This window comes from Andrena cerasifolii, chromosome 15 (assembly GCF_050908995.1).
Source record: "Andrena cerasifolii isolate SP2316 chromosome 15, iyAndCera1_principal, whole genome shotgun sequence".
NCBI lineage: Eukaryota > Metazoa > Arthropoda > Insecta > Hymenoptera > Andrenidae > Andrena > Andrena cerasifolii.
Genome location: NC_135132.1, coordinates 1,676,375 through 1,700,427, shown reverse-complemented (window position 1 = coordinate 1,700,427; position 24,053 = coordinate 1,676,375). Strand labels below are relative to the sequence as shown.

Here is a 24,053-nt window from a genome sequence, read left to right as displayed (position 1 = left end):
ATAAGAGTAGACCTACGCCCCTATCGATTTGCAACCGATCTGTGCAGCTCACACTAACTGTAAGTACTGCCTGCGCACGCGATTGGTCGTAGCGCTTTCCCTGCCGATTTCCTATCAACCAACAGCCTCGTCGAAGTCATCGTTGCGCGAGTCTACTCTTAAGAATTCAGTATATGTTTTTCTCACAAACCATTACCGAAATATGAACTTCCAAAGTTTACATGCCGCCGGCATTAGCGGTACAGTCAAACAAATCATGTATGAAAGAAGCTAATTCCCTTTAATTCACGAAAAAAGTTCTCACGCAAAGATTGTGAAATCATCTTTGCTAATTCCAATTGTACCTTTAATTCACGAAAAACATTAAAAACATTCTCATGCAAAGATTGTGAAATCAATTTTGCTAATTTCAATTGTATTCTCGTTCTCCGTTCGAACACTGATTCCTCTGTCACTTTTTATACTTGACATTCCTTTCTTGGCCACAAATCAATTCAGTGCTCAGATTTTCAGCTTCGGTTTTAAGGAATGAAGAAAACGAATATATGCGAGGAAAGAAATTTATTACTTAATAAATTATAAATAAATTAACAATATTAAGTTAATAAACTTTTCCGCCTTAACGGCTTTCCTCCTGACCGCCACGGCCCCGACCACGACCACGGCCTCGGCCACGATACTGTGCGTGGATATTAACGTATGCGAATGTTACATGTTCCTTTCCGTTAATCTCAGATATGTTTTTTTTTTTTAATAAGTTTATTAAATATTTTCTAATTAATCCTACCTTTAACCTTGATTAAATATGTAAATTATGTTATACGTATGGTAATACGTATTCAGTGGATTGGTGGATTTTGTGTTAAATCCGAGTTTTCAGATATGTAGCAAACATACAAGAAGCAAACACAGGATCGAAGCTGAATAAAATCGTGTAAACGTATGATTTCTTTTCATTGAATGACAGCCAAGCGACATTTATAAATTATGCTTTCGAGGCGACACCTACTGGCGTCAAGTGGAGGAGGAAAACGTGACGTCATAACTCGTAATCCTAAAAGTATCATTTTTATAACTATTAATTTGGAATAAATCTTATATCTTTTAGACAAATAGCTCGATACCTTAAGTAAAACGACATATGGGTTCGAAAAAAAAAATGATTCGCTTAATCATGTAAAAACACCGGCGGTATGTCATGAAATAAGATAATAAGGCTAAAATAGCTCCGACGACCTGTCGATTTCGCTATCTTTCGTGTATAGAGACATGGTCGCTCAGTGTGCCTATGGGTAGAGGGGAAGGGGGAATTAGCTTCCAGACGCGACCGCGTCTGTTGATGCTAGCATGATATGCCCCCCTCGTTTCCAATAACATTCGCCTGAAGCATTTTTCCTTATCATTCATATTTTTCGAGATATTTATCTGGGAAGATTAAAATGGGACACCCTGTATGTGTGTATTAGACTGTCCCAAAAATTCTTTTCGTTTTCTTACTACACATTAAGCGTACAAAACTTCATGAACGATATAATTTATCGAACTACATATATTATTATATCGAAGTGTTTTTTCGTGTCATTCGAAGAACCGATTTTTTTTTTTACAAGGAGAATTTTTTAGAAAAAGGAACAAATAATTGTCAGAAGGAGCGCTATCCGCAGACTAACTTGTTTCGAACGGCCGAAGAGATATACCGAAAATGTCTTTTCTGGTTTTCCATCTTTCGGAACGCATAGGAAGACACTGCGAGCGAATAAACGCACTGCTGAGAACCTAAAAGGCTATCGAATATCATAACATCAACAAAAAACGACCGAGCTGCGCGTGTGCCAAAGAAAACCGAGTTTGTAAATTAAGAAAGGAACTTTTGGAACAAGCTAATACATTATTATATAAATTATATAGTTATAAGTAGTTATAAGTGTTGCGTGCATTGGTGTGCATTAGCTGCATTTATATATGCACTAGCTTTACTATTCGGCTTCGCCCGAAATTTAGATTCTGATTATATAAAAAAAAGTTTTCATTTTTTGTGAAAATGGTCACATTCTTCTGGATTAGTCAGGCATAACGAGCTGAGGCACACCTTATGATCGCAAAGTTTATAGGTAAAATAATTTTGGAGTGCATATGTAGAAGTTCTGAAATGAGTTGAAAAACTCGTCATCTAAATTGGGCAATCTGTTTTCCTACCGATTTAAGTTTGCATTGCGCGTGATTACAAATAATACACGTCTGAATTTTGCAAAGTGACAACCATTTTTCATTTCAAAGCTTGAAACCGTTCTAGGAGTAATTGTTTCCAACTGTTATCATATAACGGTTCTTCACTAAACAGTTCTGAAGAACCAATATTTTAAACAAGTGTTATAAGGAACCAAAATTTGTGGCTATATCGATTTCGGATACGGTTCTAAAACCGTTATTATATCGTTTCTAAAACTGTTATTATATCGGTTCCAAAACTACATGAAAACGAATCAACGCATAAGAAAAATTTCCTTTGCCGATTAGTTTTAACTGTTTGAAGAAAAGCCCTTATATTAAAAAATACCGGCATGTCAATTATTTCAGTTTTTTTCATAATGATTTTGTAAACAGTATGCTTATACGCAATAATCTGCAACCGTAATACTACAAATTTTAACCGTCCATGCACCAGGGGGGTATGACACCCCCCAGAACATTTAAATATCAAAATTATAACTGAAATAGGAAACTGCGAGTGTTGGTTCTCTGTGTAGCTGGAGCTGCGACGTTGCCGGTTGGTGCAGTGTCACCGATTAAATGACTAGTTTTCTAACTTTTGTTAATGAAAATTGATGTTAGTTTTTAATGTTATAATAAAAAGTCGGAATATGAATAATCTTCCCTCATTTGATCTTATAATCACCACGTATATGTAAAACAAAATGTAATACGTATTGTCATACTCCACCCTGTAAGTACGAGGTGTGACATTTCTTCACGTGGTGCTCGGAAGTTTAATTACTGTAAAATCGATACGAAAAACAATTCTAGAATCGAAAAAAATAATGGTTTTAGAACCGTAATCGAAATTGCTATAGCCAGAAATTTCAGTTCCTCATAACAGTTATTCTTCATAACTGTTTTCAACCATACTAATACATTTAAAGTAGTAAGTACATGATGACGTTCCATGTTTATAAAAAAGAGAATTTCATCCCAAAGATAGCATTTCATCGTACACTGACTATATTTTTATTACTGACCTATATTTCGACTAACTGTGTATAAATTTGTTAGTTATACAATTTTCTAGTTGATATATATCGGTGCAATAATGCACACTAAACGGCAGCACGTATGTGTATATACATATTTATTAGTTATATAATTTTGTATTTGTAAGTGATTATATTTGTAAAATTATACGAGTTACCTGCATGTATATATGTACAATGTATTTATTAGTTAGGTAAGTTTCTAAATTTTCTAAATAAATACATATCTTTAAATAAGATGTTGTTGTGTTTATATCCGAATTGTCTAATCCTATAATTTTAACTTCTTGATTAAATTATATATTATATATCGGTGAAATTTCAACATACATTTATGTACAGTCGAATTAGTAGCGACCATTGAACTACAGAATATGTATCTGGAATGCAAAGATGGCACGTAAAACCGGCGACGGGTCGGGTCGAGGTAGATAGTTGCGTTGGGTGGGTGTCTATCCTTTATTACACATATTGTATACACTATCCTGTAGTAAATGTACTTACTATCCCGTAGTAAAGGGGATAGGCAGGTATAGACGCGTGTGTAAGAGTGAAACAGCATCACCCGCAATGCAACTATTTATTTTCAACTATGATGCAACTAATGATCGCATCAAAAACATTTGAATCGCTTCGAATCTGAATTGTATATCAGGCGGAAGATCCGAATCACTTCGAACATGATTCGAAACTTAAAACTCTTGAAAGTCTTGATCGCATCAAAAGCATTTGAATCGCTTCGAATCTGAATTGTATATCAGGCGGAAGATCCGAATCACTTCGAACATGATTCGAAACTTAAAACTCTTGAAAGTCTTGATAGGTTTTGAATGCTGGATGAGTATTCAATATCTCACGGGCTTTTTGATTACTTTTGTCCAAGCAGTATCATTGATATAAAATATTAGAGAAAGTCCGGAAAGTTCGAGTTATCATAAATACATTATATGTATTACGAATGTTGATATGTAGGGAATGGGAAAAAGAAAATGGAATAAAATAGAGAACCGTTTCCCAATGATTGTGACAAAATTTGTGACAAAATAAGTTTATTGCTTATGCATATTACTTTGTTACGAGCCGAGGCTGAGGGTAATAAGATTAGCGGCTGCGAAGCCGAGGATTTGAGTTTGTTTGTTGGAGGTTGCTAGTAGCGGACGAACAGGGATCTGGTATTCCCGGAAGCCGCTATAAGGAGGTGGTTGTCGTGGACGAAGCGGGGTCTGATATTTCTGGAAGCCACTAGGAAGGTAAGTGTTCACGGACGAACCGGGGTCTGGTATCCCCGGGAGCCGCTAAGAAGATGGAAGTCGTGGACGAACCGGGGTCTGGTATCCCCGGGAGCCACTAAGAGGTTGGATTTCGTGGACGAACCGGGGTCTGGTATCCCCGGGAGCCGCTAAGAAGATGGAAGTCGTGGACGAACCGGGGTCTGGTATCCCCGGGAGCCACTAAGAGGTTGGATTTCGTGGACGAACCGGGGTCTGGTATTCCCGGGAGCCACTAGGAGGTTAGTTTTCGTGGACGAATCGGGGTCTGGTATCCCTGGGAGCCACTAGGAGGTTGGTTTTCGTGGACGAACCGGGGTCTGGTATCCTCAGGAGCCACTAGATATGTTAGTTTAGCCTCGTAAATTTATAATGCGATATACCTCGATCGGTAAAAATGTATCTATGTGGGTTACTCTCACTGTGCAAATTCAGATGATGATTAGATTCAAATAAAAGAACTCTGAATATGAAATAACTAATTATATTCTATAAGCTCAGTCTCTACAATTGTTGAAGTGTTTGGTTGTCGCGGTACCTAAGTCCATTTCTCGGTTTTGACGCACTGAGAAATGCAGGGGTCTCAAAGAGTTTAATAATTACACCTAATAGCAACTCTACGTACTGAATGGTTTAAGTCGAAATAATACTTGAAGGAGAATGTCACTCGATCCCGTAGGCCTTTTTCATCTATGCGTACTAGACGTGAAATGAGCCCCCGAGAATGCATTCGTGGCCCTTTATATACAGTGAAAATCGGCTGGAAAGTAGTGGGGACATGAATGTCTTCAATTGAATATTAGGTTCTCGGGGAAAACTCGGCTGCATCACACCATTGCAGGAAACGGTGACCCCGCCGGGTCACGCGCATTCCGGACACCCGAAAGGGATAAAAGTCAGAGATAGGTCTGCGTACTGTAGGATGGTTGTTTCTACGGGTCACTACAATGACTACACTTTTGGCATTAGGGGTATTCGATTCCGATTCGATTCTTCAGAAAATCGATTCTTTTGGTTAAAAGATCGATCTTTTGAATCGATTCTTTGGTATCCGATTTTCCCCAGAATCGATTCTTTAATGTAAGAATCGACAATCGATTTTTTGCCGTCTGGGGGAGTTAATTGCCACGAGTGAAAGGACCAAACTACTTTTTGCGTAGGTTTTCCTGGTCTTATACGTTTCCCGCCATTTATACACGATTCCTGCCAAATTTATACAGGATTCGCGCCAAATTTATAAACGATTCTTATGTTCTGGATGATTCTGGACAGTTCTGGATCTTTATCATTCTTCTTTCTTCCTTCCTTGTGTATTTTCCAAAACCGGAAATATTTTAACTGATCACAGAAATAGTTTATCACCTGAACATTTACAGCGATTATTGTTTTTAAATTCCTTATCAATGAAATAATGACAATTACATAATGAATAAAATATTTAAAATGAATAGCAAAATATTTCTTCTATTCAATACAATGCCCTTCAACAACTATCCCAAATTGTTCCTTGTAAAAATATTTTTTATATCGATTCTTTCAAAATTATACAAATCCGACTTCTATGTATGTATATGTACTAATTTTGGGGAAAAAAGTTTTATGGCGATTCTTTTCATCTCGATTCTTCCAGAATCGATTCTTTGGTTCAGATTTTTTAGAAGGATCGATTCTTATAATTCCATTTTGAATCGATTCAAAAATCGATTCTTTGAGGTGAATCGAACACCCCTAGTGTCGAGTCGTGCCGTCTCTCCCGGAATTCTGTTACCAGGCGGTCCTCACGGTCGACGTGACGTACGCCTCGCGACGTTGCCGCGTTGCTGATGGGATTCGTAGAATCCCATCGTTGTCGGCTCTTACAGTACGTAACAACTTATTCAATAACAAAATCGTATTTAAAGGTGGAAGCCACTGTGAATTTTTTTCTGATTTTTTTTGTTTGCATTTTCATAATGTTTGGAATCTCAAAAATATACCTGCACAGTTCCAAAGTGGATCCGCAGCGCACAGAACCGAGTGCACGCATAGTTAACTTGGTGCCAATCGCTCGAAAAGTTTAGGATAGGTTTATATGGACCAGGAATCGATTACTCTGTGTAAGTTAAAAAGTTAATTCTCTATTTAGGTATAAACAAGACCCAAAACTATATACGCGTTTCCCTCAAAATCGCGTTTTCAAAGTCGGTGATTATCATAACTAAAAATTAATGAACCGATTTACTGTTTCCTTTTTCTTTGCCTACATTTTTTTACACGCGAAAAACGAGCAATTTTTTGCCAAATATTGTTGTTTCAACTTTGCACTGCTGTCTGATAGCCAGTATGGACACACGCACAGTCTTGCAGTTCTCTCACAGCCCATGCTGTGGTTAGCAGCGTAACAGTTCTGCGCTCGACTGTTGCCCGAGTCCCAGAACTTGAGGAGGTATTGGCACCCTAAAGAGCAGGTCTGGTATAGATAATAGGTACTCTACAGTGAAATCCGTAAATTTGAGAATTATGACAAGTGTAGGCGTACCTCACGATTTTTGAAATTCGATTTTATTGAGAACAAAGTTCCATACGAGAATATTATACAAATACGAGATATTTTCTTCTACGTCAGGCCGATCAACTCATCGCTCCAGGAGCCGCACTTTTCGAGTTCAATGTCACATAGCTAGCGGGAGCCGCGGTCCGTGGTGAAGCAATCCGTGAGTGTAGAGACTTCAGGTCCTTTAGTGATAGCAAGGAAGGAGCCCCGAAATGATGTAAATGGGCGACAAAATTCTGCTCTCTGGGCCCCCAAGAGTGCCAGTTATTTAAGCCCACGGATACAAATCTGCAAGCACATTAGTACAGTTTTCCCCATCCGTTGTATGGCCTCAGTATTATCGGCTCCGAGCTCGACCATCTGGGAGCCACAAAGAGCGTTCCGGGTCCCAAATTGACCAGCTGGTCGGGCCGTATTTAATTTTTTTTACTGTTAGCTCGAAAAATACCCCCTGCATCATTGTATCGTCTGTCCACTCAGCTCATCCTAGTGATCCTCTAGGGAGTGATCGGAACAACGTGTATCATCGCTGATTGGTTGCCGCGATTTGGAGTAAAAGCGGAAGTAGACACAGAAAGAAACTGTAAAAAAGAAAGAGACAGATATACTGACAGAAAGAGAGAAAAATACTGACAGAAAGAGATAGATATACGTTTAGGTTATGTTATTTCCGGTTTTGCTCCAAAATGGCTGCGGTTATCCCGATCACTCCCTTGAGGATCGCTAGCTCATCCTGTATAACAGTTCTATCTATACAGAGTCATCATTTAATCTTGCACCCCGCGCTCGCGCGAACAGGTAAAACGGCAACAGCGCCTTACGGTCGCATTCCACTACAACCATGTACCGGCCCGACGTTTGTAGAGATGCCAGCGGTCGCAGGACAGCAGTGATGCCTGAGCTTCGAAAATTTTAGGATGGTCTTTCTGAATTTCCCGGCCCGGGTTGAAGAATTTGGGGCCTTTTTCGAATAACTTTTCAACTATAAAAAATATCGGAATGCAATTTGCGCCGAAAAATGAGGAAAAAGTATTCTCTCTTAATGATGAATACTATAAAATATTTTACGTTTACTTAATTCTTCTGTTATCAATTTTTTAACCACAATTGTTGTGAAAAGCTTTTGCAAACTTTATTTTACACTGTATTTAATGCTGTTCTTAAAATTCATGGCGTTGATAAACAATAGGCTAGTTGTTTTTGTATCATTACTTTCATTAATAGAGAAATTAAAATTTTATTCAATTATGTGTTAGTTCTGCAGACCTCAGAATTTATTGTCCTGATTTTTTTTTATGATTTTATCCTTAATGCAGTGCATGCATACAGGGCCGGCGCGTGGATGGTTGGCGCCCTTATGCACGAAAATTTCTGGCGTCCCCAAATTTTAGCACCGGTTTTCTATTTAATGTTTTTTCTTTACGGAGTACAATATAAAAAAGAATTACTCCGTACAGGGGTATAGCGCTGCGGTCAACCCTGTTGTAGCTAAAAAAATTTAAATGAAGAGGGTACGAGACCAGTCGACATGGTTTTCAAACCTCATTACAGTAATCTGGGGTGTGACAAGTAAACCGATCATTAAAGCAGAGCGCGCGGCTCGCTTACCTGGGCGTTTGAGACGTTAATTTGAAAGAGACCATCCTAAAATTTTCGAAGCTCTGGCATCACTGCTGGCCAGCAGCCGCTGGCCCCACTCCGCACCACGGGCCGGTGCATGATTGTAGTGGAATGCGTCCATGAGGCGCTGTTGTCGTCTTACCTGTTCGCGCGAGCGCGGGTTGCAAGATTAAATGATGACCCTGTACTACACACATTTCTAATCCCCAAAACAATAATTTCCTATACGTATGTTTCCAGATTTGTGGACAGTTATTTTATGTTTAAAATCTCTTTATTTTTTAATAACTTTTAATAACTTATGCATACACGTTTTCAAATATCATTCTAATTTTAAATTTCTAAGAATGAACTTTGTACCATGTCGTTACTTAACAAATAATCATAATAATACGACTTTATTACACCGGGTAGATAGTACATACAAGCAAAGCAAAATACTGAAACAATTCTTCTTATTAACAGACTCAGAATACAAGTCAGACACAGGCTTCTCGAAATATATCGAGGACTCCAGATAGTCCCGAAACACCTGACAGGCTCGAAGTAGGAATTCACGAGGTTTCGAACGGTAACGATAAAGAACATAAAAAAACAGCAGGACAACCGAATCCTTGGGAGCATTCTTCAAAAAAGGCAAGGTACGAAAGGTGCGCCAAAATTGGACGATTTAAATTTTATACATCTGATACCACTTTTAGGTTTAACCATCAACATATTCTAGTCACATGCCCTAGCTAACTTTATTCCCAGGAATATATCCTTGAGGTTTAGTATTTCAATAGTATTTCAAATATTTTCTACAAAACTTATATGGTTTCATTCAGAGCATCATATGATTAAACTATTTCGTTATTAAAAAAATCAGTTTGGAATTTTTTCCGAGTACGCGTGCACCGAAGTAAAGTTTAAGTAGAGTTACTTATCCAGAACAATTGAATAAAAACATTCTATAATAAAAAAATTATAGTAAACCGGTGTTTTAGTTCTGATGTCATATGACATCAACCGGTCGCGGCGTTGACCATAGTCGCCAGTCCCGCAAGATATTTGTAACGCAGATTGCTTGCTTCCGCCCCTTTATCGTGATTTTACTCCAGTATGAAATGCAGATTGATGAAATAAGATATCAGAGAATAGTACTTCGGTTTTATCAAGAAAAAAATGTATTCGTAATAAGTTTTAAAATCCTAAAGTCTGCAGATCTGATGAACATATTTTGACGACAGATGACAGTACCTATGTTGGTATCGTGGAAGTAAGTTAGGGACTACAAATTATTGCTACATTCGTTTACTTTACGGGTTGATCGCTACTACGAGACTTTTCTGACATTTTACTTTTGATTTTTGGTGCCGATTACTGAAAACGAACGGCACTAGGTGGTGCCCAAAACAATACTGCAGTAGGATTCACGCATACAAATCAACCAAATTTAAACCCAAACCTCTCAAGCCGAGAAATAGACGAGCATCGTTGATGAGGCGTATGATGTATTAAGACAGGGGTGTCGAACTACCGGCTCCCGAGCCGCAGTGGCTCCTTCTCCTCTCCGCCTGCTCCGTAGAGTCGTAGGAGAACGGCCCCCTCCACACCTACTTCGCTCTGACGAATTTCTCCTCCGGGAGCCGCGCTCTCTCCCTGTCGGGCAGTGATGCCAGAACGGTGGGTTTTGTCCCACGGCCGCTACCACCACTCCACGACCAAGCGTACCCTCTCCTAGCGTCCGTACCGCACCACACAAGCATACCCGTCCCTCCATCCGTGTGCCGTACGCGCTGCCTGGCCACCGCTCTCCGGCGAGAATTCGTTTTCCCGACATCGAAGCGCTTGGCGCGCAAGCGAAAAATCAAGACTTCAAATCCCGGTGCGGATATTACTTTTTTTTTTTAATTATTCACTAATTTCTCTTTCTATATTCTCAGCAGACTAAAGGCTTAAAAACTATTAATTTACTAAGCATTTGCGAAGCTTGATTTGCTGCTAAAGTGCGATCCTCTTTTGGCTTGTAACTGCTCATTGTGACGTGAATTTTAAGGAGTCCATCCTAGAACGGCGCTTATTTTGTAAGTATCATTTCAAGGAATTATTTCTGTTTATGTATACAAAAGGCAGAAGACCAACATTGTACATTAGGCTGCAGCGAAAATTCTTTGTATATTAACAGTTTTCAAGTTTTTATTCTACTGAGAATATAGAAAGAGAAGTTAGAAAATAATTAATGAAAAAAGTAGAATCTTCGCATTGAGGTTCAAACCTCGATGAAATGAATTTTCGGCGGAGAGCGCCGGCCAGGCAGCGCGTACGGCACACTGACAGAATGTAGGGTACTTACGCTTGGAGTGGTGCGATACAAGCCAAAAGAGGATCGCACTTTAGCAGCAAATCAAGCTTCGAAAATGCTTAGTAAATTAATAGTTTATAAGGCTTTAGTCTGCTGAGAATATAGAAAGAGAAATTAGTGAATAATTAAAAAAAAAAAAGTAATATCCGCACCGGGATTTGAAGTCTTGATTTTTCGCTTGCGCGCCAAGCGCTTCGATGTCGGGAAAACGAATTCTCGCCGGAGAGCGGTGGCCAGGCAGCGCGTACGGCACACGGATGGAGGGACGGGTATGCTTGTGTGGTGCGGTACGGACGCTAGGAGGGGGTACGCTTGGTCGTGGAGTGGTGGTAGCGGCCGTGGGACAAAACCCACCGTTCTGGCATCACTGCCTGTCGGGTCTCGTGCAACGCCTGGAGAAAAATAAGTGGGGGAACCGGCTGACCCGGGGCCCGACTCGTGCGGCTCTCGGAGTGGGGAAGTTCGACACTCCTGTATTAAGACATCAACCGTGCGGCAAGTTCACCCAGTTTGAGGTCCTGTGACAGTGATGCCCCGATGGGCATTCCGAGGAGGCGAGCATCCATAGCGTTTTCTACGAACCGCGCGGAAAGAAGTGTTCAGCTTCCTGTTCAACAGGAAGTGTGCCATCATATAATATGGAAATAATTGTATAATACAATGCCTTGAATGAACACATTTAGTTTCTGTAGAAAACATTCTTTCAAATAATAATGGGTCTAATAGTGAAAGATGGGATACTGTCTATTTTAATTTATTAATTGTTTAATACCCTTCTCGTTATTATTTAAAATTTGCTACCAAAAGTTCATTGACAATAGCTTGTACTTTCAAGTGATTTTTAAACATAGCTACTTATTTTTAGAATGGTACATGAAAGATTGTCACGAACAAACGCCATCAACACGCCTAGAACCTCTGATTCGACAGATGTGATAGTTGATCATTTAGAAACATTTGATTCTCTGGACACCAACTATAAGAGAAAAAGAGAAAAAGCTGAAGAAGAAGATGATGGCGATGATGATGAAGAAGAAGCCACAGCCTCGCCACATTCATATCTTTCTATGCCATCTTGTAAAGAGTTCCCCAGTATGAAAGGGGTTGAACCTCTATCTAGAGTTTTGGAACCAGTTATAGTGCGTAGCATTTTATTTGTACGGTAAAAATGACTATTTTAAAAGAAATTTCATTCAAAATATACTTCAAAATACCAGAAAATCGTATGTTTAATATTCGGGGAAAATCTTAGAATCTGGAAAAGGCTCTATGACTAGAGATGTGCGAGAACCCCAGGTCGGGAAGACATCGGGTCGGGTCGGGATTCTCGCGAGAGTCGCTGGACTCCCAAAAATTCCAAGGACCCGTTTAATGAATACGACATCACACATTCAACGCATCGTAACAAAAAGTGTAGAGGCATTATTGTTTTACCGAAGTACAAACATCAGTCAGTCCTAATAATACGAATCCCGACACTTTCGAGAATCCCGAAACCCTCGGGAACCCGTCACCATTCCGAAAAAAATTCTCATTCCGACCCGACCCGACATTTTCGGGTTCTCGCACACCTCTATTTATGACTCTTCCTTGATTGATGATAGAAAACAAAGGAAAATATTTTATAATCCATTAAACTTATCTTCTAGTAGTCAAATCTTTTTCACCAGTACAAGAAGTTGTTGTATTAACAGAAAGCTAGTAAAAAATCATTTTAAACAATTCTTATCATCCATTTACGTATAATAGTATTAAAGCAACAATATTAAAAAATTATGATCCGCCTGTCAGCCGATTGCCCTTTAATAGGCATTCGGACCGGTGTTTTACCGAATATAAAAATGCTTAACTGTAGTAATATTAAGCATTATCGGACATATTCGTATACCAACTTTTTTTAATGATTGGGTGAGTAGAACCGATCCTGAAAAAATGTCCCCCATTTTTATAAACACTCTATATAACACGACGTAATTCAGTCTAGTTTCACTTACACGTACATAATGTATAATTCACACACTACATAGTGGAACTACAAAGTCCAAATTACGTCATGTCTGAACTCATTTTCATAGAAAGTACCTCATCGATTCATCGGTAATCCTCTCTAGAAGATTAAATAGAAGATATGAAAACTTTAATGTTCAATAGTGAATGCTGTGTACATGACTTAATATCACATGGTTGATTTATTTAGCTATAGTTAGTCCAAAACGTAACTTTAGATGCGTTATGTTTTAAGAAGATGTTTTATGAGTATAAGGTATTTACATCTCAATGCCATTATCCTAATAATTGTATATGCAAAATAACAAAAATACCATTTATGTAAAGCAATTTATGATTTTATTGAAAAAGATGGGTACTGCACTTCTTTGGTATATAGGTTCTTACATTTGAGCAAAATTGTGACGAGAGGTAGATAAGTTTTATCATAGGGAGCCATATTTGAGTCTACCACGTCATTCTATCTTTACTTATTTTTAAAATAGTTCTATAGCCTTTTCCAGATCTTAGAAGCTCTGAATAGTTGTTACGATCTCTGTAACATTTTATTTATATTTATACTCCCTGTCATTTAAGAAGGAACCTGCCGATCGACGAGTTTAGACCGGTTCTGCGCAGGTTGACGCTCATTGGTGCCGGGAGAAGCCACTATTGGCTGTACCCCCACCAACGGTTTTTCGAAGCCAATGAGCTCATTCTACACGCGCGAAACGGGTTCCTTCTTAAATGACAGGGAGTATACTTCTTTAAGTAAACATTACGTTTCTAGGTAAAACATTTAGATGTAGATTCCCCTGAACTAGTGCGTGCTACATCTAAAGGCAACGAAATCGGCGATAAGTTTTTCGCGCGAACTTCAAGTGCTACCAAAGATCCTGGAGTTGTTGGTCCTCTAGTTTGGAACCTTCGACGACAAGCATTGTCTACTGAAGGTATTTCTCATGTTTTTATTACGATGCAGAATCATTTATTAATAGTGATTACAGTTAAATATTTACTACTGTAATGTCATATGCAATGTCACTTGTTATTGATATCTCTTCTTATGCTCTGGGGAAGTTAAAAATCAAGATTTTTAACCGTTTACAAAATAGCATTTAAATCTGTAAATGAGTCTAGGCACTTACAGTTTGGTTGTATAACAATACCTACATGGAAGCAATGGGTATTGTGTTTTAAAACTTTACGAATAAAAATTTTTTTTTTGTTGAACACAACCTGTTTACAAATTATACGTATAAGCGACACTCGCTCCATTTCACAATCTTTTGAACAATTATTTCAGGTAATGACACATCAGGAACTGATGATCTAACTTATGTAGCATCATCAATTGGACCTGTACGTCGAGCGAGAAAAAGGCTACACGAGCTTTTAGAAGATTCCTTCAGCCTCTTCGGAAGCAGAGATCCAAAATCGGATCTGCAATCATGTGTAACGCGACCGACTTCGGCAACAGGTGCTCCAGACGTTCTTACTATCTTTTCGGAGACCAGAGGAAGATCTACTTATATTAGGTACTTATACTTACTTTTCCTACACTTTATGTAAAGGGAAGCAAGGGTATGTAAAGTGACACAAATAGTTTAAATGTTTTTGTAACTTATTAATTGGCACGGGAAAATTCGCAAAATTGGTGACACAATATAAAACTAGAGTACTATTGGTTCGCATGTGTCCTGCTGAACGGCTCGAAATAGCATGTGAAACCGGTGGACATGAAATAAAGCAATGTTTTATTTCTAAATAAGACTCGTGACGCGGCAGCTCCTTAAGCCTGCCCTACACGATGAGACTTGTCTTGAGTAGTAATCCTCTAGGGAGTGATCGGTATATCCGCAGCCATCTTGGAGCAAAACCGGAAATAAACATATCAATCTCTTTCTATCAGTATTTCTGTCTCTTTCTTTTTTACAGTTTCTTTCTCCGTCTGCTTCCGCTTTTGCTCCAAAATTGCGGCAACCAATCAGCGACGATACACGTTGTTCCGATCACTCCCTAGAGCATCATTAATCTTGTGGCATGCCTCGAGACGATGTCTGATGTCTCGCGCTAGCAAGGTGGAGAAAAGAAGAGAGAGAGGCCTGTCTCGAGACATGTCTTGAGACAAGTCTCATCGTGTAGGGGCCGCTTTATTACTGCACAGAAAGAAGGCTCCTGGCAGACGGTGCAGACCGCCGTTAGCTCCGCCTGAACCTCCGTCTGTTACATTGTAGTAAGTAGATGTGGCCGATTCCGCCAATAACAAAACTACGTGTGCCCTGTCTTTATGAGTGTGCACCAATCGGTGACAAAAACCAATCGTCACAGCGGTGCGCCGCCTTCCAGGATCTTTCTTTCTGTGCAGTAATATTACCTATTCAGGGGCCGCTTTAGAGGTAGACGCGGTCTAATAATAATTTCGGGTCATGCAGTACGTTTTTGTATTAATTGAGGCAGTGAGAGCAACAACGGACTAACCCGCATTAAAAAAAAAATTTCCCTATTCTATATGATTAGTAGAGTGTGACGTCCCACTATTTTTCGCGCAGTCGTAATTAGAGTCTTCCCCGCAAATTACACCAATCTTCGCCAAAATCCCTCGAATTCAAATCTTACCCCTTTTCCCCAACCACCGACCACCTTGACGATGTACCTTAGCGGTTCCCATCTCAAGGTGATCTACTACGAAATCCCCTTCCCTCTACGCCCTACGAGGCACGATCTCCTCCCTCACCTTCAAAATTCAAACAAGTCCCTCGTCCCAAAAAAAACCCTTAAATCGAGACCACGTCCCATCCCCTCTCTACGACTCATCAAGTACAAACCACATTTAACTATTTTGAGTCCCCCTTCTCGAGCGCCCCTCATAAAAACCCCGGAAATAATATTGCGAAGTCCTTTTCGAATGCCCTTTATAAAAACCCCGGAAGTCCTATTGCGACGCATATTTCGAGCATGAGTCACGGTGTATACCGCGCACACCCCTCATACCTAAACACCGTATAAATACAAGGGCCCCAGAGGCCGTACCCCTCTTCTACGGAAATCTCTTCTACGGAAACCTCTTCTACGGAAATCTCATCTACGGAAACATTTCTAAGGAAGTAACAATTTGCTAAGACGTGCATTAAAATCAGTGCAACCCCGCTCGACGAGAGATTCACCTTCGACATCCATTGTAAGCGACTATAATTACTTATTTTATTATTGAATATCACCACGATGTATATTGTAACTATTGCTCTCCCCTTTCATATTTTTCTTTATTGCTTATGCTTATCGCATTCTTGTATCATTGTTTATTGCTAAATGCTTTTGTATTTCATATCTTTATCAATTTGTAGTACTCACACATTTCATGCCCATACATACTGCTATTGCTTACTGTTTATATAAATGTTTTGTGCTAATGCTTAACGTCCCACGCATTATTATAATATTACCGCTATCGCATTAACAGTGCATGGCATATACTCGTGCTTTAAACTGAATAAACGTTCTTATTCTAAATAACGCTTCGAATTATTGTAGTGATCCTTCGGTTACGGAATTACCGAATCATAACAAGCTACTGCAACAGTTGATCTCGGTTCGCGAACTCCGGGATTTCTTACAGTGTTTACAAGGCTTACTTTCGTATAGGCCTTGTACGACCATACCGTTACCTCTATTATAAAGAAATATAACGCGAGGTTTCTTATATTAATGCAACGGTAAATCCAATTATCAGGACTTTAAATACCCATGCTTGTGTCTAACGGGTGTCACTCTGGTGCTTGATTACTGCTTTACCTTCTCTGGTTGCTTGTGCCGTGAAGCTGGTTTTCGTGCCGAGACTCCCAGTTTGCTAGTGCCGCGAAACTGGTTTTCGTGCCTAACTCCCATCGTTCCTAGTGCCGCGAAACTTGTTTTCGTGCCTAACTCCTGCCTCACTTTGTGCCGCGAAACTGGTTTTCGTGCTTAACTCCCATCGTTCCTAGTGCCGCGAAACTGGTTTTCGTGCCTAACTCCCATCGTTCCTAGTGCCGCGAAACTGGTTTTCGTGCCTAACTCCCATCGTTCCTAGTGCCGTGAAACTTGTTTTCCTGCCTAACTCCTGCCTCACTTTGTGCCGCGAAACTGGTTTTCGTGCCAAAGTCCTACCCTCCTTAGTGCCGCGAAGCTGGTTTTCGTGCCTAAACTCCCCCAACTAGCCTTGTGTCGCGAAACTGGTTTTCGTGCCAAAGCTTCCTCCCGATCTACCCCAACTATGTCATTCCCCTAAAACGACCTTCACTATTATTACTACTATTATTACTACTAACTCCATTTCGAAAAAAAATGTGGGTTAGTCCGTTGTTGCTCTCACTGCCTCAGTTAGACTTAGAGGCGGACAAAATGAACGTCACACGGCAATAGGGCTTGAAAGGACTGACGTTCCTTTATTCTTCCTTGACAACGAAATTAATTCTTATTGTCGGAATTTACAGCGTCGAGGGGCAAATATTATAGTTATGTCTGAAGTTCGAACCGATGTGAAGCTTTGGATTGCTGGGTGGCGATATGAGTATCGGACGGCGTGACATACTAAACAATCGTATATAGTCATACAAGTAAAATAATAATTAAGAAGAAAAATGTATACACGTATAGGTGCTAAGGCTTTCTGTTTCTCACAAAAATGGTAATTATGCATAAAAAGGTACATCTCACCGATTTTTATGACCTTGAAATATGTTATAAAACTCAACATTCTGAACAACTTTTTCCCATATATGTTACCACCACTCCACCTTTATTTCCGAGATATTTGCGAAAAACTTCTGTTGATTTATTCCGACGCAACACATTCCGCTTTCTAACTCGCCCCAGATATTACTATTGGTTGGGGCTGGATTAGTGGTGGGGGGGGGGGGACTCGCGGGCGCGTAAACATGTTAACGAACCGATGTGGGTTTGGAGATTTGAATCAGAAACTTGTGATTGCCCGTCAACACCCCGACTCACAACGGTTCGCTACCATGCTTTACGCGCTCCCCGCACTAATCTAGCCCCAACCAATACTAATACCCGGGACAAATTGGAAAGTGAAATGCGTTCCGTCGAAATAAGTCAAAAGAAGTTTTTCGCAAATATCTCGGAAACGAAGAATAGCTTCATCATTTGTTTTGTCCCGTGCTGACGCATACGCTGCCACGGACGCGTACTGTATGTAGGTATACGGGGGAATACATTGTAGTAGTAGCAGCATTTTTTTGCGAATATCTCGGAAACTATAGGAAAAACTTGTTCAGAATGTTGAGTTTTACAACCTATTCAAATTTTATAAAAATCGGTGAAGTGTGCCCTTTTATGCATATTTACCACAAAAAAATTATATATGAAAAGAGTGAAAAGAAATGTAAATCAAGTAAAAAGATAGTAATTTCTTGGTTACCGTAGAGTATACATCGAAATACAGTAAGCACTTCTTGACTGTGTGCCGATTCGGGTCCAGCAACGCGCAATCATCGAATCCGTGGGGTCTCGGCTGTAATTCGTGCAACTTGCAAGTTATTTTAAATGTTAAAGAAAGTCATAAATAAGAATGAACCAATTTCCAAATACAATCATATCAATTGAATCTGACGAAGTAATTTCAACAGACAATTAAAACTTTGACAACTCATATTTTTTATTAAAAATTTGAAAATACTCTTAAATTCTTCACGGAATAATAAATGAATAAAAGATATCGTTCTTAAGTAGGTACATGATAATCATACAGGGTGAATAAAAAATATGGGCTACGCTTTTGGGAACGATTTTTATGAATGCGTTTCCGCTCCGAAGTGTAACCGAAGGAAAGTTTACAATAAGTGCTACAAATGTCCTCCACAAATAAACATCTGAGCTTCCAATGGCTTCTTTTACCTATCTGGTGATATTCATGAGCACTTAGTATAACTTTCTGCAAGTCGATTCTCCTGTCGTCTCAATCTGCCAAAAACAACACAAACAATCCAATTTCTTTTAATCAGTGATCAATTGCAATCGAATGGAGTTCGTGATCCATGACAAGACATGGATACGTTGCGCGCCGCCAGCTCTACATACAGTGTCGTAAAATAATGGGACAATCCGAAACATGCAAACTCTTCGTGCAAAAAGACACCGAAAAGTCCTTTACCGTTTTTGGACCCGTGGTTTGGTTTTCGAGATATTAACAGTTAAATATTAGCGGTGAAACTTTCGGACTGCGCAGTTTTAAAGCCGAAACAGCTGAGCACGGAGCAGCGATGCCTGGCACGCACACGCAGAAAGCATGCGTAGATACAGCCCCCCCTTCCCCCCACACACACAGTGGACCCTACCGCGCTGGTTCAAACTTCAAAAATGGGTTAGCGCAATCGACTCTACTGCGTGTGTGTGTGTGTGTGTGTGTGTGTGTGTGTGTGTGTGAAACTGTATCTACGCACATCTCCTGCGTGTGTGCGAGCGCACGCTACCGCACGCTCAGCTGACTCGGCTTTAAACTACGCGCCCCGGAAGTTGCACCGCTAATATCCAACTGTTAATATCTCGAGAACCAAGCCTGGGATCCCAAAATGGTAAAGGACTTTTTGTTGAATAACGCGCGCTATTATGTTTTCAACGACGCCATCTAGTGACGTTATGTTTTCTATCCTCTGTAACGCACTTCCGGTTACGTCTTCAATGAGTGCAGAAGCACGTGTATTGCCTAATAAAGTTTCTCTCATTATTCTAATATCAAGTGTATACTGATATTTGCCCACTAGCAACACTTTTCAATGTCTTTTTGCATGAAGAATTGGCGTGTTTCGGATTATTCCACTATCTTGGGATACCCTATATAAAATGGATTAGGGTTTGGAACTTCGATACTGTCCTTATTGTTACATATTTGATATCCAACTATGACTGTCTGTATACCTTAATACATCACAGTAATATAAAATAATATTTACATGCTTCACATTTCACAATCAGTCAAATGTCAGATTATTTTCTCTAACAAGCAATTTTCAACACCTATAACTTTGAAAAGAAGCATTTATACTGTTGGGTGCAAGAACGACCTCAGGACAGTCAAGGTACGTATATACGACGACACTTTTGTGCTTAGATCAAGTGTATACGACACTCAAAAAAATTTCCTGAAGATTGGAAACTGCCTAGAGCAGTCCGCGACACTGAATTTGACCTATCGTCGCGGGAGTTGCAACTAGAGCTAGACTCAAGACACTGCAACTAGCTCTAGCTAGACACAAAAGGCACTTGATCTAGACACAAAAGTGTCGTCGTGTATACGTACCTTCTGACCCTCTTTGCATAAAACGCATAATTAGATTCCTCATTCTTTTCTACATATGCCCTCTAAATTTCATTGCCGTGTCTTTTAAAATTGATAGAGCTATAGTAAACTTTGGGAATCGATGTTGACCAACTCACCCTAACTCGTATCTAAACCAAACATACGTCATACCTGAACATGACACGATCTATGACTATTTTTTAACCGACTTCAAAAGGAGAAGGTTCTCAATCCGTCACGTATATTTCATTATGAATGTATGTTCGCGCATAACTTTGTAACGCGTGGTCCGATTTGGATGATTCTTTCGTTGTTGTATGGAATATGTTCTCCAATTGGTACCATGATAAATGTTTTTTAACCGACTTCGAACAAATATAACTGAAAATTAAAAAATAATAAACTTTTTTTAAAAAACAAAGTAAAAAACCGACTTCCAAGGTGCGCTAAAAAGGATAAAATAATTTATTTTTAAGTCGTCGGTGCCAAAATAGAAACAAAATTAAATCAATTTTTAAACATTTATGAATTATATTCTATTAGCATACTAAACATTTAGTGGTACCCCACGCGTCCAGCCGATTTAATTTTATTTCTGTTTTGGCACTAACAACTTAAAAAAAAAATTTTATTCTCTTTAGTATACCTTTGAAATTGGTTTTTTACTTTTTTTTTAAAAAAAAGTTTACTACTGTTATGTCGTTGTTTATAAATGTTATGCAAATATGAAATAAATAATAAAAAATAATGTTGAAAAACAACATTTTTTCTATATTTCTCCATGTTATGCAAGGGCCTGAGAAGGCTATAATTAAAATTAATTTCACTGGTTAATTTATTACATACTTCCGATAGCAAAAATATTAAATAAAAAATTAAAACCGACTTCGAAAGAATAAAAATGCACTAAAAAGTAAGAAATAATTTAATAATTAAATAAGGGATTCAATTATTTTTCACTTTTTAGTGCATTTTTATTTTTTTGAAGTCGGTTTTAATTTTATTTTAAATTTTTTTATTTTTTGTCTTTTTAGGTTTATATATATTGACACAACATACTTAGGAGATAAGCGTATATGTACACAACATAATAATAATTAGGTCACAATAGTCTTTATTATTATCCAGAACTGGTAAAATATTGGGCCAATATCGACGCAATGTAGGAGGAACCACCGCCCTCTTTCGAATAAAAAAAACATTATCAAAATCGGTTCATATGCTGAGAAGTTATGGGGGGACAAACATAAAAAAATATATACGGGTCGAATCTATAACCTTCTCCTTTTTTTAAGTCGGTTATTGATGCAACTACACAGGAGATATATCAAATTTTCAAATATTATAAACAGTTTTACAACAACTTCACTATGCATAAAAAATATTTAATTTCGTAATGTTCACAGATATTTTTTTCGAAACTGACTTGTGGCACTGAGGGGGCCCTTCTTACATCCAACGGTACATTTGCGAACTCATTTTTATACGACACTCTTAATAAAAGGATTAGAGGAGTATGCTGATAAAGTTTGACCAAACAATTTATGAACACTTTGTGTACTTACATATATTTATTTCGAAATACACACCCTTTTTTACAAACAAAGTCAGAAAATGTTTGACACAGTTAAGACAACCGCGTATTAAAAGAGACCGGCAATGTTGTAAGCATTTAGTACATAAATTTCGGTCCACAGTTCGTTGTACTAAAAAAAAAATTCGGTCCTTAGCGACTGAGTTTATCGATTAAGCGCCAATCTGTTGAGTGCAAACAGTTGACGTGCGTGTCTTCTAATCTTTATTTTATAAATATCTATCTACTTAAAGTTTTACATTCTACATAATAATTAAATAGAGTTGAATTAAAGGATTTAGAATTGTTGTTTTAAATAATATCAACGCACGTGAGTACTGAATATAACAGTTTTGAACTTAAAAGGAACATACCTATGCATAGTTACATAGAACATGTATATAATTATCAGAAAAATAACTATAAAAACAAATATTTATGAATAAAACTACCAATTTATAAAATCCGTATGTTAATTTTAATCAAGAATCCGTGACAAAACGGTATTTTACAGATTCTATATAAACATACGAGTTCATAAATGTAATAGTTTTGTTGACAAATATGTCTTTGTAGCTAGTTTTCCGATGATTTTTTCTATTTCTGTAAGTTTATGCTCCGATAAGTGTATTTTACTAAAATTACAAAGTTTTACATCCCTTTTGTTTAATATTTTCAATAAATACTAAATATATAGTATGTAGAACCATATGGGATATCAATTTTGAGAATTAACTAGCTACCATTTGTGCATACAGGTGCATAATTTTTTAACACAGAGATATTGCATGTAGAAGCATTCCGAAACAATTCTGAATGTTTCTTTATATCAACGTGTAATCATAAGTCATACAACTCTTCTGTATAGTCTATCAATCAAATTACAAATAACTTTATAGGACATTGATCTAATATCAAGGTTAATGTTATGACTTTTTAAATTAAATGTAAACGATGATCATATTTTCAATAATTATTGAATTCTTTGATACTTTTCATATTGCTAACATTCCATCTAAGGTGTGCATACACTAGGCGCCAGAATCGGCTTCCCTTCGGAAATGTGGCAACGTTGCATGTCACTAGAACCGCTGAGTTATGCCTAGTGACATGCAACGTTGCCAAATTTCCGAAGGGAAGCCGTTTTGACGCCTAGTGTACATATGTATAAGGCCGGTATTCATAGTCGCTACTTATTCTTAAGCAAATGCTTGGATACCGGCCTAACAACTGCAAATATACTAAAGTGCTGATGCTCATAGTGATCCTCTAGGGAGTGATCGGTTTAACCGCAACCATCTTGGAACAAAACCGGAAATAAACATATCTATCTCTTTCTATCAGTATTTCTGTCTCTCTTCCTGTCAGTATTTCTGTCTCTTTCTTTTTTACAGTTTCTTTCTCTGTCTACCACCGCTTTTGCTCCAAAATCGCGGCAACCAATCAGCGACGATACACGTTGTTCCGATCACTCCCTAGAGAATTACTAGACACTCATGTTGCGATCCTCACTCTAGCGGCGTTTAGCGCAAGCTCTTAAAGCGCGAGGTTTGAACAGAAAAGAATTAAGGATGAACTTTACAACATTAGAAATTTGTCTTCGCCTCCTTCCTTATCGCTCGAAAACATTGTATTAATAAAAAGAGGAACGTACGAAGAAGCTTGTTTCTTCGCCTCGCAATTTATCACCGACCTTGATACAGTCCTGACGCGTTGTAATAAATCCAGCTTTTATCTCCATAATAAAATCCTCGTTCTATTTCTAAATAGTTTCGAATCATTTAACAATTCAATTTAGTTCAGTTTAATAAGTTTATTGAGTTTGAGTTCTATCTTAAAGACATTTAGTTCATTTAATTTAGCACGTTTTGCGAACAGAGCCCTTCAGGGCTCCACGGGCACCAAACCACACGGAAATTCCCTCAAGCCATCAGAAGTCCCAGGCGGCCCCGCAACACTCAATAGAAAATGATATTTTACAAGAAGAATGAAAAGTTTTTCAAAGGACTTAAATTTCTTACTAGTTTATTTTGTAATTTAGTGATCATTTTTACTGCAACAATCCATGATCATTGCACATTCTTCATTGCATAGAAATTTCCTTTCTCAAATTAACACCAGAAACTGATTATTTATGTTTAACACTGTCCATTAGAAAGGTGCGGTAATATATAAAACATTTAT

At 38.5% G+C, this 24,053-nt stretch overlaps 1 protein-coding gene across 3 annotated transcripts in view; it reads left to right on the top strand.

Moving 5' to 3' along the window:
- The window catches only part of LOC143377172 (uncharacterized), a 202,541-nt gene that overhangs the window by 177,224 nt on the left and 1,264 nt on the right, over window positions 1-24,053 (top strand). For all 3 annotated transcript variants that reach the window (XM_076828200.1, XM_076828199.1, XM_076828198.1), the window contains 4 exons: window positions 9,135-9,310; window positions 11,879-12,152; window positions 13,790-13,952; window positions 14,306-14,537. In XM_076828200.1, coding sequence (XP_076684315.1) covers window positions 9,135-9,310; window positions 11,879-12,152; window positions 13,790-13,952; window positions 14,306-14,537 — 845 coding nt within the window. The remainder of the gene's footprint in view (window positions 1-9,134; window positions 9,311-11,878; window positions 12,153-13,789; window positions 13,953-14,305; window positions 14,538-24,053) is intronic.